This window comes from Gopherus flavomarginatus, chromosome 4, assembly GCF_025201925.1.
Source record: "Gopherus flavomarginatus isolate rGopFla2 chromosome 4, rGopFla2.mat.asm, whole genome shotgun sequence".
Classification (NCBI taxonomy): Eukaryota; Metazoa; Chordata; order Testudines; family Testudinidae; genus Gopherus; species Gopherus flavomarginatus.
In genome coordinates this window covers 76,950,537-76,964,407 of record NC_066620.1, presented here as the reverse complement: position 1 = coordinate 76,964,407, position 13,871 = coordinate 76,950,537, and the positions used below count along the sequence as shown (strand labels likewise).

At 42.5% G+C, this 13,871-nt stretch overlaps 1 protein-coding gene across 1 annotated transcript in view; it reads left to right on the top strand.

The window, feature by feature from the left end:
* WDR64 (WD repeat domain 64) overlaps nucleotides 1-13,871 on the top strand; it is a 137,690-nt gene that overhangs the window by 96,589 nt on the left and 27,230 nt on the right. The window contains exons 16-19 of the mRNA XM_050951595.1: nucleotides 2,434-2,564; nucleotides 8,908-9,000; nucleotides 10,825-10,909; nucleotides 13,111-13,147. Of these exons, the coding sequence (XP_050807552.1) occupies nucleotides 2,434-2,564; nucleotides 8,908-9,000; nucleotides 10,825-10,909; nucleotides 13,111-13,147 (346 nt within the window). The remainder of the gene's footprint in view (nucleotides 1-2,433; nucleotides 2,565-8,907; nucleotides 9,001-10,824; nucleotides 10,910-13,110; nucleotides 13,148-13,871) is intronic.

The window sequence follows — 13,871 nt, the reverse complement described above, 5'->3', positions numbered from 1 at the left end:
CAGGGGGTGATTATTTCTATGAGATTCAGTTGCATGACACCCATTGATATTAATCATTATTATGATTAAATATATAAGCATTGCTATGACAATAGGCCCCTGGTTAGTATTGTACATGTTGAAAATAGTAAACTGAGATTTTTGGATGGACAGCTCTGTAGCAATGAAAAGGACTTCATAAATCTTAATGAATTAGTCCTCTCAACAACCAAGAAAGGAAGACTTTAATGTATTTTGGCTATCTTAGATGTGGAGAACCTGAGACTCATCCAAGATCAAACAGCAAGTCTGTGACAGACCTAGGGCTAGAAACCAGATCTCTTGCTTGCTAGCCCGGTGAGCTAGCCACCAGACACTGCCTCCCATTCTAAATGACATGGCCATGGTGACATGAGTTACCTGTGTACTTCTCATGAAATGAGGCACATTTAACACAGGCTTGCCAAATCTCTCTCGCTAGGGCAAATAGTTTCCCAGGTGCTTGTGACCCATGTTACTGACCTCTGCAGGATCAGCTTTCACTATTTTTTTAAAGTATGTTTCTAGCCCTGATGGCTATGAAGAAAAATGTAGCGAGTCACCTGTAGCTACTGCTGCTGGGTGGTGAGAACAATTGCTTCTCAGATGTGTTCAGGTCTGACTCTCTGTGAGCTCTACTCATTCTACCTCAGTTCAGAGTGTGAAGGAGCTGCTGCAGTGGGATCAACTGAATACTTTAGGCACTGCTCTTCCTTGCCATGGGCCAAAGGGGAAAAGAGTGAAGATCACCAGTTCCCACTTCCCCTTGCTGCCAGTGACCTGAGGCCAGTTCCAGAGGAGTCCTGCTGTGCCCTTCGCAATGTCCATATGTGTCTGGGTTCCTCCTCATTTTATTTTGTTTTGCCTCCTGCCTCCCATCAGGTTTGGTGGAACAGAAGATATCCCTCTCCGTCTTAGAGGGGCCATGCATGCCAGCAGCTCTAGGGCTCCATCCCCTGAGCAAATGGCTGAATATCTGCCAGAATGGTGCTTTAACTACTGTATATTCCATTCTAATTTCACAAGAACAAGGGGATGCTCAGTGAAACAGAAAGGTGGCAAGTTCAAGACTGAAAAAAGGAAATACTCTTTCACACAATGTGTGGCTAGACTGTGGAATTTATTGTCACAGAAAGTTGTTGAGGCCAAGAATTTAGCAAGATTCTAGAAGGGATTGGATGTCTCTATGAATAACAAGAATCCTCTGAGTTAAAATAGCTGATGCCAACAGAAAAGATCACTGAAAGGAATATAAAATTTCCTGCTTCAGGGGTTAAACCAATCTCAAAATATATGGGGTTAGGATGCGATTTTTTTGTGAGAGTAGATTATGCCACAGCTGCCTAGTTTGATTTTTCACCTTCCTCTGAATCATTTGGTGCTGGCCAGTGTTGGACACAGGATTGTGGACCGTGTGGACTGTGGATCCAGTAGCACAATTCCTGCGTTGCAATGCGCTGTGCGGTTGTTCTTGCTGTTAATTTCATTTGGATGTTTGTGATGTGTTAATGTACTAAGCATTATTAACAACTTACACCAAACCATTTAAAACAGTATAATGCTTACTAGATACAGAGTGTCTCAGTTCAAGTATGTTTGTGCTGGTATTAATGTATGGTGCAAACAGTGCAATACAAAGGGGAAGAAGAATGATCCTGTGTGTAAAGCATACAGTTGAGAGCCTGGCTGTTCTTCCAGGTCTTCCCAAGGACTTCCTATGTGATGTTGAACAAAAATCCCCCTCCATGAAATGGGCATAAAAATACTTAGAGTGGTTGTCACCTAAAAAGTCAGCATTCGCCAGGATTTATCATGAGTGTTCCCTCCCACTTCATCCTCGGTCCCTAAAACAGGAAACTACTCTGGGGTCTCAGGTACCCTTGTATAGTTAATGCAGACTTTAATAGTGAACATAGGTCTTACCTCAGAGGGATGCTGAGGTCTTTGGATGGAAGGCACCATAAGAATGGAAAATGTTATATTGTATAATTTCAATAAAATGTCCATCGCTGTAAACTCAATACAATGTCATTTTCTGTACATAACACATCTGTTAAAAACATTTCACTATCAAATGTCATGTCTTTCTTAGGCCTACTCTACACTAGTGGGGGGTGTTGATATAAGATATGCAACTTCAGCTACAGGAATACCGTAGCTGAAGTCAAAGTATCTTATTCCAACTTACCTCCCGTCCTCACGGCGTGGGATCGACATCCGCGGCTCCCCCGTCAACTCCGATACCGCCACTCGCTCCGATGGAGTTCCGGAGTCGATGGGGAGTGCATTCGGGGATCGATATATCGCATAGATGAGACACAATATATTGATCCCTGATAAATTGATTGCTACCCACCGATACGGCGGGTAGTCTGGACGTACCCTTAGTAAAAGTCTTCTTTATGCTTCCTTTAGAATTTACCACTGGGTGAAGAAATGAAGTGCTTTGATGTGTTAAAAGTAGAAGGATACAGCTTGATAGCTACTGGAAATGCACATGGTGCAATAATCTTGTGGGATTTTGAATCTGCCACTGTCAGATACTTGTAAGTAATACTTTGGAAACATATGGCAATACCGTGGACAATTCCTATGGAATTAAGTTAAACCTTATTGAATTAAGTTTAAGTGTTTTGGGGGTACATTGTATTGAAAATACAAATGTTAATGTACTATTGTATTGTATGGAACTTCTTTAGAGGAAGAACAAGATTAATGCAATCTCTGGAAAATATTAGGACTTCAAAAGACTTCTGTGGATAATGCATTTGAAATTGGGGTGAGGGAAATGCAAATATTAAACGTGGAATCCATCCTTTTGAAGCTGCACTTTGAGCAGAGACCTATTGGCTGGCTGATTTATCTATTCACAGCAGGAGCCATGGAAGCACCGTAAAAGTGTGTGGGGGGGGGGAAGGGCAGAAGTGCCCTAACTGTGGCCCTGCTCCTGCACTGTCTCTCCCCACCGAGGCCCTGCCCCCCATTTCATCCTTTCCTCCTCGCCCATACAGGCCGTCCAGTAAAAAGTGAGAGGGCCATGGTTCCCTGCCCCGCCCCCCATTCCAGCGCCCCGATTCACTGTCTCCTTAAAGAACCAAACTGGATATGTGAGTGACTCACAAAATCATGGGTTGTTCTCATTCTGAACCGAGTGTGGTGAATTTGAAACCACAGGGAAATCCCTGGTTGGGTTTTGAAGGACTACTTCTGCCAGAGCCCATGTTGGAGGGAGTGATCTCTGTAAGGAGGCAAGACAATGATTAAGTGAATTTACCTACTGTAAAATGGCAAGGGCATAAGTATATTTAATCATGTATTTAATGGCTCATATCATACATATACTTGCATATTAGCTAGCAATATAGATAAGCAAGTGCATAGTCAATATAAATGTAGGGTTAGTTTTGTCCATAACTTTGAATAATCTTTTTTTATGAAAGACTGCACAAGCATGTTCTTGGCTTACTAAGTGTCCTGTTATTTCACTTCTTGGGATATCTCTGATATGGATGTGAGGTTCCAAGGATGACTTGACAGTGAGAGGTTACGATGAACCAGCCAAATATAATCAGGGTAAACAAAGTCCCAAAAATTCCTATCAAATATTAAGATTGACAGTTTTATTGTTTCAAATAAGTAAATAAACAAGTTATTTAATTTAGGCTATAAATGTGGAATCTTATATTTGGTCATAGAACTTTATTTATTATTATGTAATGAATCAGAGGAGAGGGATGTGGATAAAGGTATGGTAGCATCTTGGGTATAAAAGAGCGCATGGAGACTAAGTCTTTGCCTTGTTTATGTACACATTGTCTGTACATGCAGCCAAATCATTGGCCTGACGCACCTCAACTGATCACTGGGTTGTGGCACTTTGTACCTGTGCTGAAATAAACCAGTTCCTTGCATCTGAATTCTGGAGTTAGTAGTGGTTTTGTCTGCTACACTAGTTAATCTGGTACAGTTGTCTGCTTTGTTAGATTTGTAAGGTAATCTGTGTGTCTGGTTGGTGGTCCTGAAAACATCATTACAATCTCTGGAAGCTTATTAGTATGTGTGTAGATTCTTTTATTGTTTTTCATATATTTTGTCAGTCATGCTTTTATCTGAATAAAATGTGCTTGCTTAGAGTAAATGGGTAGCAATTATGTTGTGTACCATCTCTGAGGAGAAAAGTGAAACAGGTCTGCTTAGGCAGACTATCTTTTGCTGGAATAACATAGTGAAGGCATTGAATTGGTTAGCCTGGAAATACACAGTCAGGTCAGAGAGAGATGCGGGTCCCCATGCAAGAAAGGCAACAGCAAGGAACCTGGAAGTCTGACAGTGAACCACTGCTGAACCACTAAGGGAGAGATACAGGTGTAGCTGCCCTGAACTGTGACACTGTTCATGGAGATATTTTGATTTACAGTGCACCCACACAGCCCTAACAAGAAGTGACATTTTTGATGAACACGACCTTTTATCCTACTATCAGAGGATTGATTGAGAAGGATTTAAAGTAGCAACATATTTAGCAATACAAATACCTAGCATTTCCTCCAGCCCACTCCAAAATAATCTGGTCAGGTAATCCTGCCGCAGCAGGGGGGATTAATTGACAGATTATTTAGGAGTGGACTGGAGGAGGTATTTCTAAGCAAGTGATGTAATCAGAAATTAGCATTAACATCACTGAGCAGTGGTGGTAAGGGAAATTCTACCACTGTAAATTATTCAGTCCTTTGCCATTAGCCTTTGTCATTGTAACTAACCTGTTTAAAGTGGTGAGAGTTACAGAACTATCCCAATTTTGGAAGTGTTCAGCATTGTGTGGGCATCTGGAAGGAGCTGACACTACTGCTGCCATTGTGAGATCCTATTACTGCTCTTTTATTGTACATTTTCTAGGGCTGTTGTAGTGGAGATTCTGCCCATTGCTTTGTCTTCTGTAGGATGGATAGGGGGATTCAGAGTTTGTTTGGTTCAGATAAGCATCCAAAATTATTCAAGTTATCCAAACTTTGGGACACTGCCCCCACAACCATGTGAAATGGTCTAACAACATCAAGCAAGAGATGGGCAAGCACAGGCTCTTAGATGATGCTTCCAACAGGCCTGAGCACCTCTCTCTCAGCTTGTGTTATCTTTGCCACAATCCCTCTTCCACCCTCCAAAAAAATCAAGCTGAGGTAGCATCTTTTCTGGGTGGAGAGGCAAACTGCCCATCCATTTTTCAGTAATGAGACCCTAAGTATTCATGAGACCATGCTGGGGTTGCTGCTCCTGGCCCAAGGATGGGATTTCCATAAAATATGGTGCACTCTGCTACATCCTAACCACTGGACACCTTACATGGTTAAAGGTCCAGGGAGCAGTGGCTATGGCATGATTTGTTGGATCATTTCCTTATCCCGTTGAAGAAGGGTGGAGCGGCTGGCTGTCCATCCCCCAGAAGATCCCTTAGTCCTGAATTTTGGAGAGGTAGTGGTATTGACAACTGCTGTGTGAGGGAGTTCACTCATCATTGGTGCCCCCTTATGGCTGGGCATGGGCGTAGAGTCTCCTCTTTTCCTGGTATATCCTGCCAACAGCTGCTCTAACCCAGTGATAACCTGCGCTACATAAAAAGTCCAGCAATAGAGAGCCCTATAGTCAGGCAAGGGGTTCCATGCCCCCTCTGCATCAAGGTCTAGTAATCTTGAGCCTTCTGGCTTCAGGGCTTCTCTCATCTAGAGTCCCCATATGAGGGGTAAGCTTTCTCCGTCCTGCCCTGCCTAGGAGTTGTTAGGAAAACCTGGGCCCGCCCTCTTCACCAGTTCCCAATGCAGAGCCCAGCAAGCTGATAGCTAAGTTCTGCACCGAGAAGTGCAATGCTTCTGTTTCTCTGGGTCATTCCTACCAGTCCTCTCTTCCCTAGCACATACAAACAAGGCATTAAACAACTGAAATCAAAGGTAAAGCCTCAGACCTGAGTGCCATGAGCCTCTTCTCTGTGGGTTTGGTGAAGCCACCAGAGTCCTCAGGCAATAGGACATCCTGTAGGGCTGCTTCCCAGGACCTGAGAATGTACATCAATTCACTTCCACTGTTTATCCTCTTACTGACCTGGTCTGTTCTCCTTTTGAGCTCCTCCTCCAAGCCATGCATGCTTTGCACCTTCTCAACCCCTTCCTTACTGGTGTGGTGTTTGTATATGCCATCACACCATGCAAATAAGTAAAGAGATAGCAGGCCAGCTTCTCATGAGCTGGGACTAGGACAAAGCCAGCTGGCTGCCCTTTGAAGATGACAGAAGTAGAGCAGTAGAAAGCTCCCTCATCTCCAGATGACATGGTAAAGGAAAACCACACCTTTTTGCATGAAGGTGCCAAGTGTGGATGGACGTGAGTGGGCAGATGGTGGGAATGGTTGGAACTCCCTCCATTTCTTCTGGAGGAGACTCCTTTACTGAATTCCTCCAGACATCAGTGGTTTGGCTTTGAAAAAGAGAAGTTTGGAGAGGTTTGCTACAGTATTGATGATCACTACTTTGCCAATATCTAACTGTATTAGGAGAGCTCTTCTCCCTTTCATGTGAGTGGCTGCTGGTCTGCTCTCTGACCTTCCTGCTGGTTCCCAGAGCTACGAATATCGTGCTTGTTTTAGATTCCGTATTTGTTTTCCCTTCACCTGTCTTTTGGTGGTGCTTCTCTCCGGAAGGCTTGTATCTTGCTACAAGTATCAGAGGGGTGGCTGTGTTAGTCTGGATCTGTAAAAGCAGCAAAGAATCCTGTGGCACCTTACAGACTAACAGACGTTTTGGAGCATGAGCTTTCGTGGGTGAATACCCACTTCCTCAGATGCATGTAGTGGAAATTTCCAGGGGCAGGTAGGTATATGCAAGCAAGCGAGAGATAATGAGGTTAGTTCAATCAGGGAGGATGAGGCCCTGTTCTAGCAGTTGAGGTGTGAAAACTAAGGGAGGAGCAACCTCAACTGCTAGAACAGGGCCTCATCCTCCCTGATTGAACTAACCTCATTATCTCTCGCTTGCTTGCATATATATATACCTGCCCCTGGAAATTTCCACTACATGCATCTGACGAAGTGGGTATTAACCCACGAAAGCTCATGCTCCAAAACTTCTGTTAGTCTATAAGGTGCCACAGGATTCTTTGCTGCTTATCTTGCTACAGTGGCAGACGAGAGACTCCTGAGGATCTGGGATCTGGAGCTAAGAACTCCAGTGGCATTTGCACTTATGACCAATGGCCTGTGCTGTGTCTACTTCCCACATGGCGAGTTTATTGCCACAGGGACGAGAGATGACCACATCCAGTTCTAGAGTGCCCCCAAGGTCCTCTCATCACTTAAGCACTTGTGCCGTAAAGCTCTCCGTACCTTCCTAACAACGTACCGGGTCCTAGCACCACCCATTCACTGCAGGACCCTTTTAAACCCTGTGTAGTACATGAAGTCTAAAGAAACCTGGAGCTGCCTGGCTTCTTTCCTTCCTTCCGAACTTTGTTCTGGAATGGAGGAGCAGCTGGGGTTATAAAATGGTCACAAAGGCCCATTATGCTCTATGGTTCTAGTACAGGAAGGATTTCTGTTCCTCTGTTTGGGCTGTATCTTTGACCATGTAGGTTATTCTAAGACCATTTTATAACCCCAGCTGTATTTTGGTGGTGCTTCTCTTGATCCTCACAGTTTGTCTTTTAAATATTTCTCATTTTTTGTGCCCAAATTTGACAAAGAGAAATCCCTTCAAAACACCTTGTTCCCTAATCAACTGCTCCAAAAAGTTGTCATTAAAAATACCATTATTATCACCCCTAAAGCCTCCAGAAGCTCTGAAGTGATGGGGGTGGGGGAAACACAAAGACCCTGAGAGTTCCCTCAATGAATGTTGTTCTACACCTTCCCATATCTTGCCTATCAGGGATTGGTAGGATGGTCTAGTGATCTCTGTATGGTCCCAACTTTCTAGCAGCACAAATCTGATCTCCCCTAAGAATTACCACATGCCACTGAACAGTTTTGTCTACCTCTAGTAAACTCATTTAATAAGCTTGTCAGTTATTACTTTGAAAACTACACCCCTGGCTTAGAAGAAGCTATTAGAACTGGGCACATTTATTAATGTGAAAAACATTCTAAATAAAAAAATGAGATTTTGGTGATATTTTTCATCTCCATCAGTTTCTCTTTTGGACAAAATATCAACACTGAAACTTCAACAAAATTTTATAGTTAAAAAAAAAAGTTTTGAAATTGTGGGTGAAATTCCAATTTTTCCTCCCTTCACTTTTTCCGCAAATAGGAGTGAGGGAGAAATGAAAGAGGAATAAACAATTTAACTACAACTCTGCTTCTCCCTCCCCTTGCAGGGGGAGAGCTGTTAGGATAGCCACATGGAAGAGAGAGGAAGGGGAAATGTTGGAAGAAAATAGGGCATTGTACCCATGATTCACAGGACTGGACTGAATGCCAAGTGGCAATGATGGCAATCTTCTGGTTAAGTTAACGTATTTTTCTTCTTTGTCTTAAATGCTGAGTCTTGGGGGACTGAAAGATTATCTTTTCCCCCACTGCACCATTCTATCAGCTTCCAGACTCTTAGTTCAGTTCCTGGTGGGGATGCTTACAATGACACAGCATATGCTAATCCTGCTCTGTGGGTTTAAAAAAAAAAGTGCAGTCGTTTCTAAAGATATCAGGCCAGAATAATTCATGAACAATAAACTGACTTTGCAAAATTATAAGTAGCTACTTACATGTTGCAAAAGCCCCAGGAAACAAAAATTGTTTAATTCTTAAGAGTTTATGTATTTGTCTATAACTTTACCTAACAATCACTGTAATAAACATAAGAAGTGTTGAAGTGTGTGACAAATCCTGTACAAACCTCTTTATTTGCAGGGATAAAACTTATCAGGCTGGTCAAAATGCTATCGCTCAAGTATCTGGAGTCAATGCTGTGCTATTCCTTTTCCGGAGTGCTTTCTCTTTCAGGTAACTGAATTGCATGCACTGTATTATGAATTTTACTCTGTTAAATTGGCATAATTTTCCCACCACTCTTTTACCCCAGGATAACCTAGAGCTGAATTGAGCTGGATTAATTGGATTTGATTAATTTGAAAAATTGCTCCCTCTTCTGATTCCCTCTCTCCTCCCTCCCGGTGTCTCTTCCTTTCTTTTAAGCTGTCTTGTAGACTGCAAGCTCTTTGGAGCAGAGACTGTTTTTTATTGTTGTGATTTGTACAAACCTCAAGTCCTTAGTCAGGTTTTAACAAACAACACTAGTGGCAGGGCAGTATTCCTCAAAAATTAACTTAATTAATTAATTAATGTATGTGGGACAGATGCTCGGTCACAAAGCCCATTTGTCTAGAGCAGAGGGCTGAGCATGTGTGCGTTTTCACAAGTGCGCATTTTCCAATGTACATTCATAGACACCTAGCAGCCTTAAGGACTTAATTTGAATTAAATACTTATGCAGTATTAAGGATTTAAGCAATTAAGCAGCTTTATGCCCCCTTGAATCTGTAGAATGATTTGTGGTCTTGTGTCATTTTAAATCCTTAAAGCATCTTGCACACTCACTACACCTAAATGTGCCATAACCATTTAATAAATGTTAATCAGACTTTCAGTCTTAAACAATAACATGTGGCCCTTTCTTTTCAAAGAGACCCAGGTAAATTAAATTAAACGCAGTGATTAGTTTCACAGTTTGCATTTTTTATGTCAGGAAATATTCTTACTATTGAAAGGTGAGGCTCTTGCAATGACATTGAATCATACGTGTTTTGCATAGGTTGTATTTTCTATTACTGTTTCTGATTAAATGGAAGCTTATTATTATTATACACACACACACACACACACACACACAAAATACATTAAAATAACATTTGCTAAGCTTGCAAAGTGAAGCACTCCAAGGCTAGGAAATGCCAGAATTAAGGAGGCACCTTTGTGCATATTATGATCGTCTTTAATTACATGATCACATATCACTTGTTCCATGGGATCCCTGCCTCATTCAGTGCACAGGATGGATGGAAGGATTCACTATTTTGTTGTATCCCCATTGTTCAAAGTGTGGCCCGAGCCTTATTTATTGCACACTAACAAACCCTGCTCTGAAGACAAGAATATTCATTTCCTCATGGATTTTCATGAGTGTTTCACAGACACAATTATTTTCATAACATCTTTGTGAAATGACAGGGTATTATTATTCTTATTTTCTGGATGATAATTGATATACAGAAATATTAAGGTCAAAAGTATCCACTAATTTTGGGTGTTCAATTTGAGACAACTAGCATCTGATTTTTCAGAGTTCTTAGCATTGTCATGTGTTCAAAGGACAGCTCCCATATTAATTTCAACTGCAACTGTGAGTGCTCAGCACTTCTGCAAATGAGACCCAACAGTCTCAAATTGGGCATCCAGAAAATTAGGAACGCACAATTAGTGACCACCTGTGAAGTGTTCAATTCAAGTGACTTTCCCAGCATTATACAGGAACTCTATGGCACAGACAGGGATAGAATCCAATTCTCTGGGGCAGCATTTAACTGCCTTAACCATAAGACCCTCCTTTCTCTTTCTTGCAGTTCCCTGCTCACATACTTAGGTTACTTTCTAACATTTTTGAAAACTTAATCCACCTAGTGGAGATACTGCTTCCCCCGTCTCTCCCCCCTCCCCCCCATAGCACTGGCTAATATTAACTATAGATCTCTAACTTAATCTCTGAGAATGTCAGTAGTCACCCATATTTCATTATGTGCCATCAGCCCTATATCTGGATTTTTCCCTTAGTCTCTCCTCCTCCACCACTTCATCCCTTGTAAGTGATATGACGGCCACACAGGGTGTAGAAGGAAGCCACTTGAGCCTAAACAAGGTATGTTGGATGCTTTGGTTTCCACTTCACCCAGGCTAAATTTCTATGTAGCAGCTAAAAACAACCAGAGAATCCAGTGGTTTGACAAGCTCAATGTTCTGCCATGCAGAGGCCCATGCTCCACAGATGTCTGATTCATTTTGCTTCCCAGACTAGAAGGCAAGCACAGCACAAAGATGGAAATAAAGATGGGATTTGGGAGTGTGCGCCATTCAGCAGCTTGCTGCTGGTACATGGAGTGACTGATATCAAAGGTTTTGTAAGATGCACATCACCAGCATTTCCTGCTTTGATGGGGAACGGTACAGGGCACAAAATGGGAACATTGGGATTCTCTAGAATGAAATGTGAACACTGAAGCCACATCTGTATGGTAGGAAAACTAACAAGGGTGCCATGAATAACTCTGGGATATTTAAAGTACTTCCTTGTAAGGGCATATTTTTGAAATCTACCAGGTAGATTTCAATATATAGATAAGAGTATTTTCATTAGAGCTAACTTGGTGATTTTGTGGTACTTTTGTCTTGCCTTTTCCTGCCAGAGGAATACTGCCAGAGCTGCAGAGCCTGGAAGGAAGAGGTGCAATGTGGAAGAAAGTGGAGAGAAATTCTCAGATCAGGACTCAGGAGTTTTAAAAAAATTGCTACAGTCTCATAATTTTTCTCAGGCTCTGTTTTTCTCAACTCTGTATATACATTTTTAAATTTTCAAATTGGCATATACATAATTTTGATCCGCACACTTGAGTGAAGCCATTGAGGTACTAAAAGTAGAGAAATAACAGGTTGTGGTTGTCAAATGTGTCCCAAGGAGCTAGCATGTGAAGACATACAGGCCAATACATATTTACTAGACTGAGGAGGCTGGTCCTCTTCATCTATAACCTCTGAAGCACCCTGTGCTTCTTAGTCTCCCTCCTGACTTATTGAAATCTTCCACTCCCTCCTACAGATCCTGCCTAACAAGTGGGCCCACCCCACCATAGCCCTTGGAGACCCTTCAGTGAGTCCACATCTCTGTACAGTAGGACCTCAGAATTACAAACACTTTTTGGAAATGGCGGTGGTTCGTAACTCTGAAATGTTCGTAACTGAACAAAATGTTATGCTTGCTCTTTCAAAAGTTGACAACTGAACATTGACTTAATACAGCTTTGAAACTTTATTATGAAGAAGAAAAATGTTGCTTTCCCTTTATTTTATTTTTTAGTAGTTTACATTTAACACAGTACTGTACTATATTTACTTTTTTTTGTCTCCGCTGCTGTGTAATTGCGCACTTCCAGTTCCAAATGAGGTGTATAGTTGCCTGTCAATTTGTAACTCTGATGTTCATAACTCTGAGGTTCTACTGTAGTTTACAGAGTGACCCATATAGATTGGATGCAACCCACTTGTCCAGCACCTCCAACCATGTGGTTGAGGCCATGTGAAAGTACTGATTTTAGAGTGAAAAGCCGCACACATAATTCCGACAGGACTTTGTGTTAGAAGTGAGGTTAAGATACAGTTGAAAGCAGTGCTTGAGAGAAGTAGCAGACAGAATTTGGCTGAAGTCTTCAAAAAGAGGCGTTTGTTTGCTGAAATGGGGGTACATGTGGGTAAGCTTTGCAACTTTGCTATTTTACCCATTTTTGCTCAAGGCAATGACAAGAGCTAGTGAGTAGATCTGCAAAGGCCCCTAACTCCCATTCATCTGTGCTTTTGGAAAATCTCCCCCATGCAGGGCTGGCTCCAGGACCCAGTGCGCCAAGCGTGTGCTTGGAGAGGCATGCCGCGGGGGGCGCTCTGCCGGTTGCCGAGAGGGCGGCAGGTGGCTCCGGTGGACCAGGCCACCTCTGCGGGAGATCCACCGGAGCCATGGGACCGGCAAGCAGCAGAGTGCCCCCCGTGGCGTGCCGCCGTGCTTGGGGCAGCAAAATGGCTAGGGCCGGCCCTGCCCCCATGGATTTATATTCTGTGTGTTTGTCCATTCATTATCCGAGAAAGGAATTAACTTAGTGTAGACCCTTCTTGGAAGCTGGGATAATATAAGTGAGAAGTTCCACATAAGCCTCTGAGGGAATCAGTTCATTCCTTAAATAATGACAGTCTAGAGAACTGTTTCTCCGGGCATGTCAAGGTCCAGTACTATGTATATGCTCTTCTGCTTTCAATTTTCTGGCTCAATTTCTGTTTTATAAATCTTGTTTTTTTTAGGAAGATGTAAACAATGGAGAGTCTTCAGCAACAGTAGGTATGGAATGTGTTGCTCTTTATACTAGAAGATTTCTTGGGTGGTTGGGGAGGATAGGGTATTTAAACCTGGGGGAAGAAAAACCCATTTTTCAAACTGTCTGCTTGTTGTCAGAGAGGCTTTAAGGAGATGTTTCAAGGTATCAGCTAAAGCAAATAAAAATCCCACCTGCTCATCCACTTGGAAGGCAGCTGGGGCAGATAATGAGAGACTGAGGGACGGAAATATCATCAGCATGCAGATGACACAGCTAGGAGTCTTTTCTTGAATCTGGACAGCAAATTGTGATCCCTAGTGGCAGGCCAAGCGTGGGATTGAAGCAGCATCCAAACAGAATGGAATTGGCGCTGAAACCAGAATTTGACTACAGTCACTATTGATGGTCCTGCTAGGCAGGTGTCCCTGTCAACAGAATGGACACTGAGTTATTTCACATAGACCGCTGGTGACACTCAGTACCCACATGCGTCAGGTTTGAGCTAGTGACCTAGAGGTAAAAGCAAATGGACCCTTAAAATAAAGCTCTTGGTTCATGCACATATCTTTAGAAATAGAGAACAAAGGGGGAAATATAGAACTCCAAAATGTCAAATGCTTAGGAGACAGACGGGCTTTGCACAGGGATTGTTGGTATTTTTAAGAAGGATGGAATTCTCTCCCTGAGCCTGCAGAATATCAGCAGCACCACTCCCTGGGCTATATCTGCAGCCTCATGGCTGAGCTA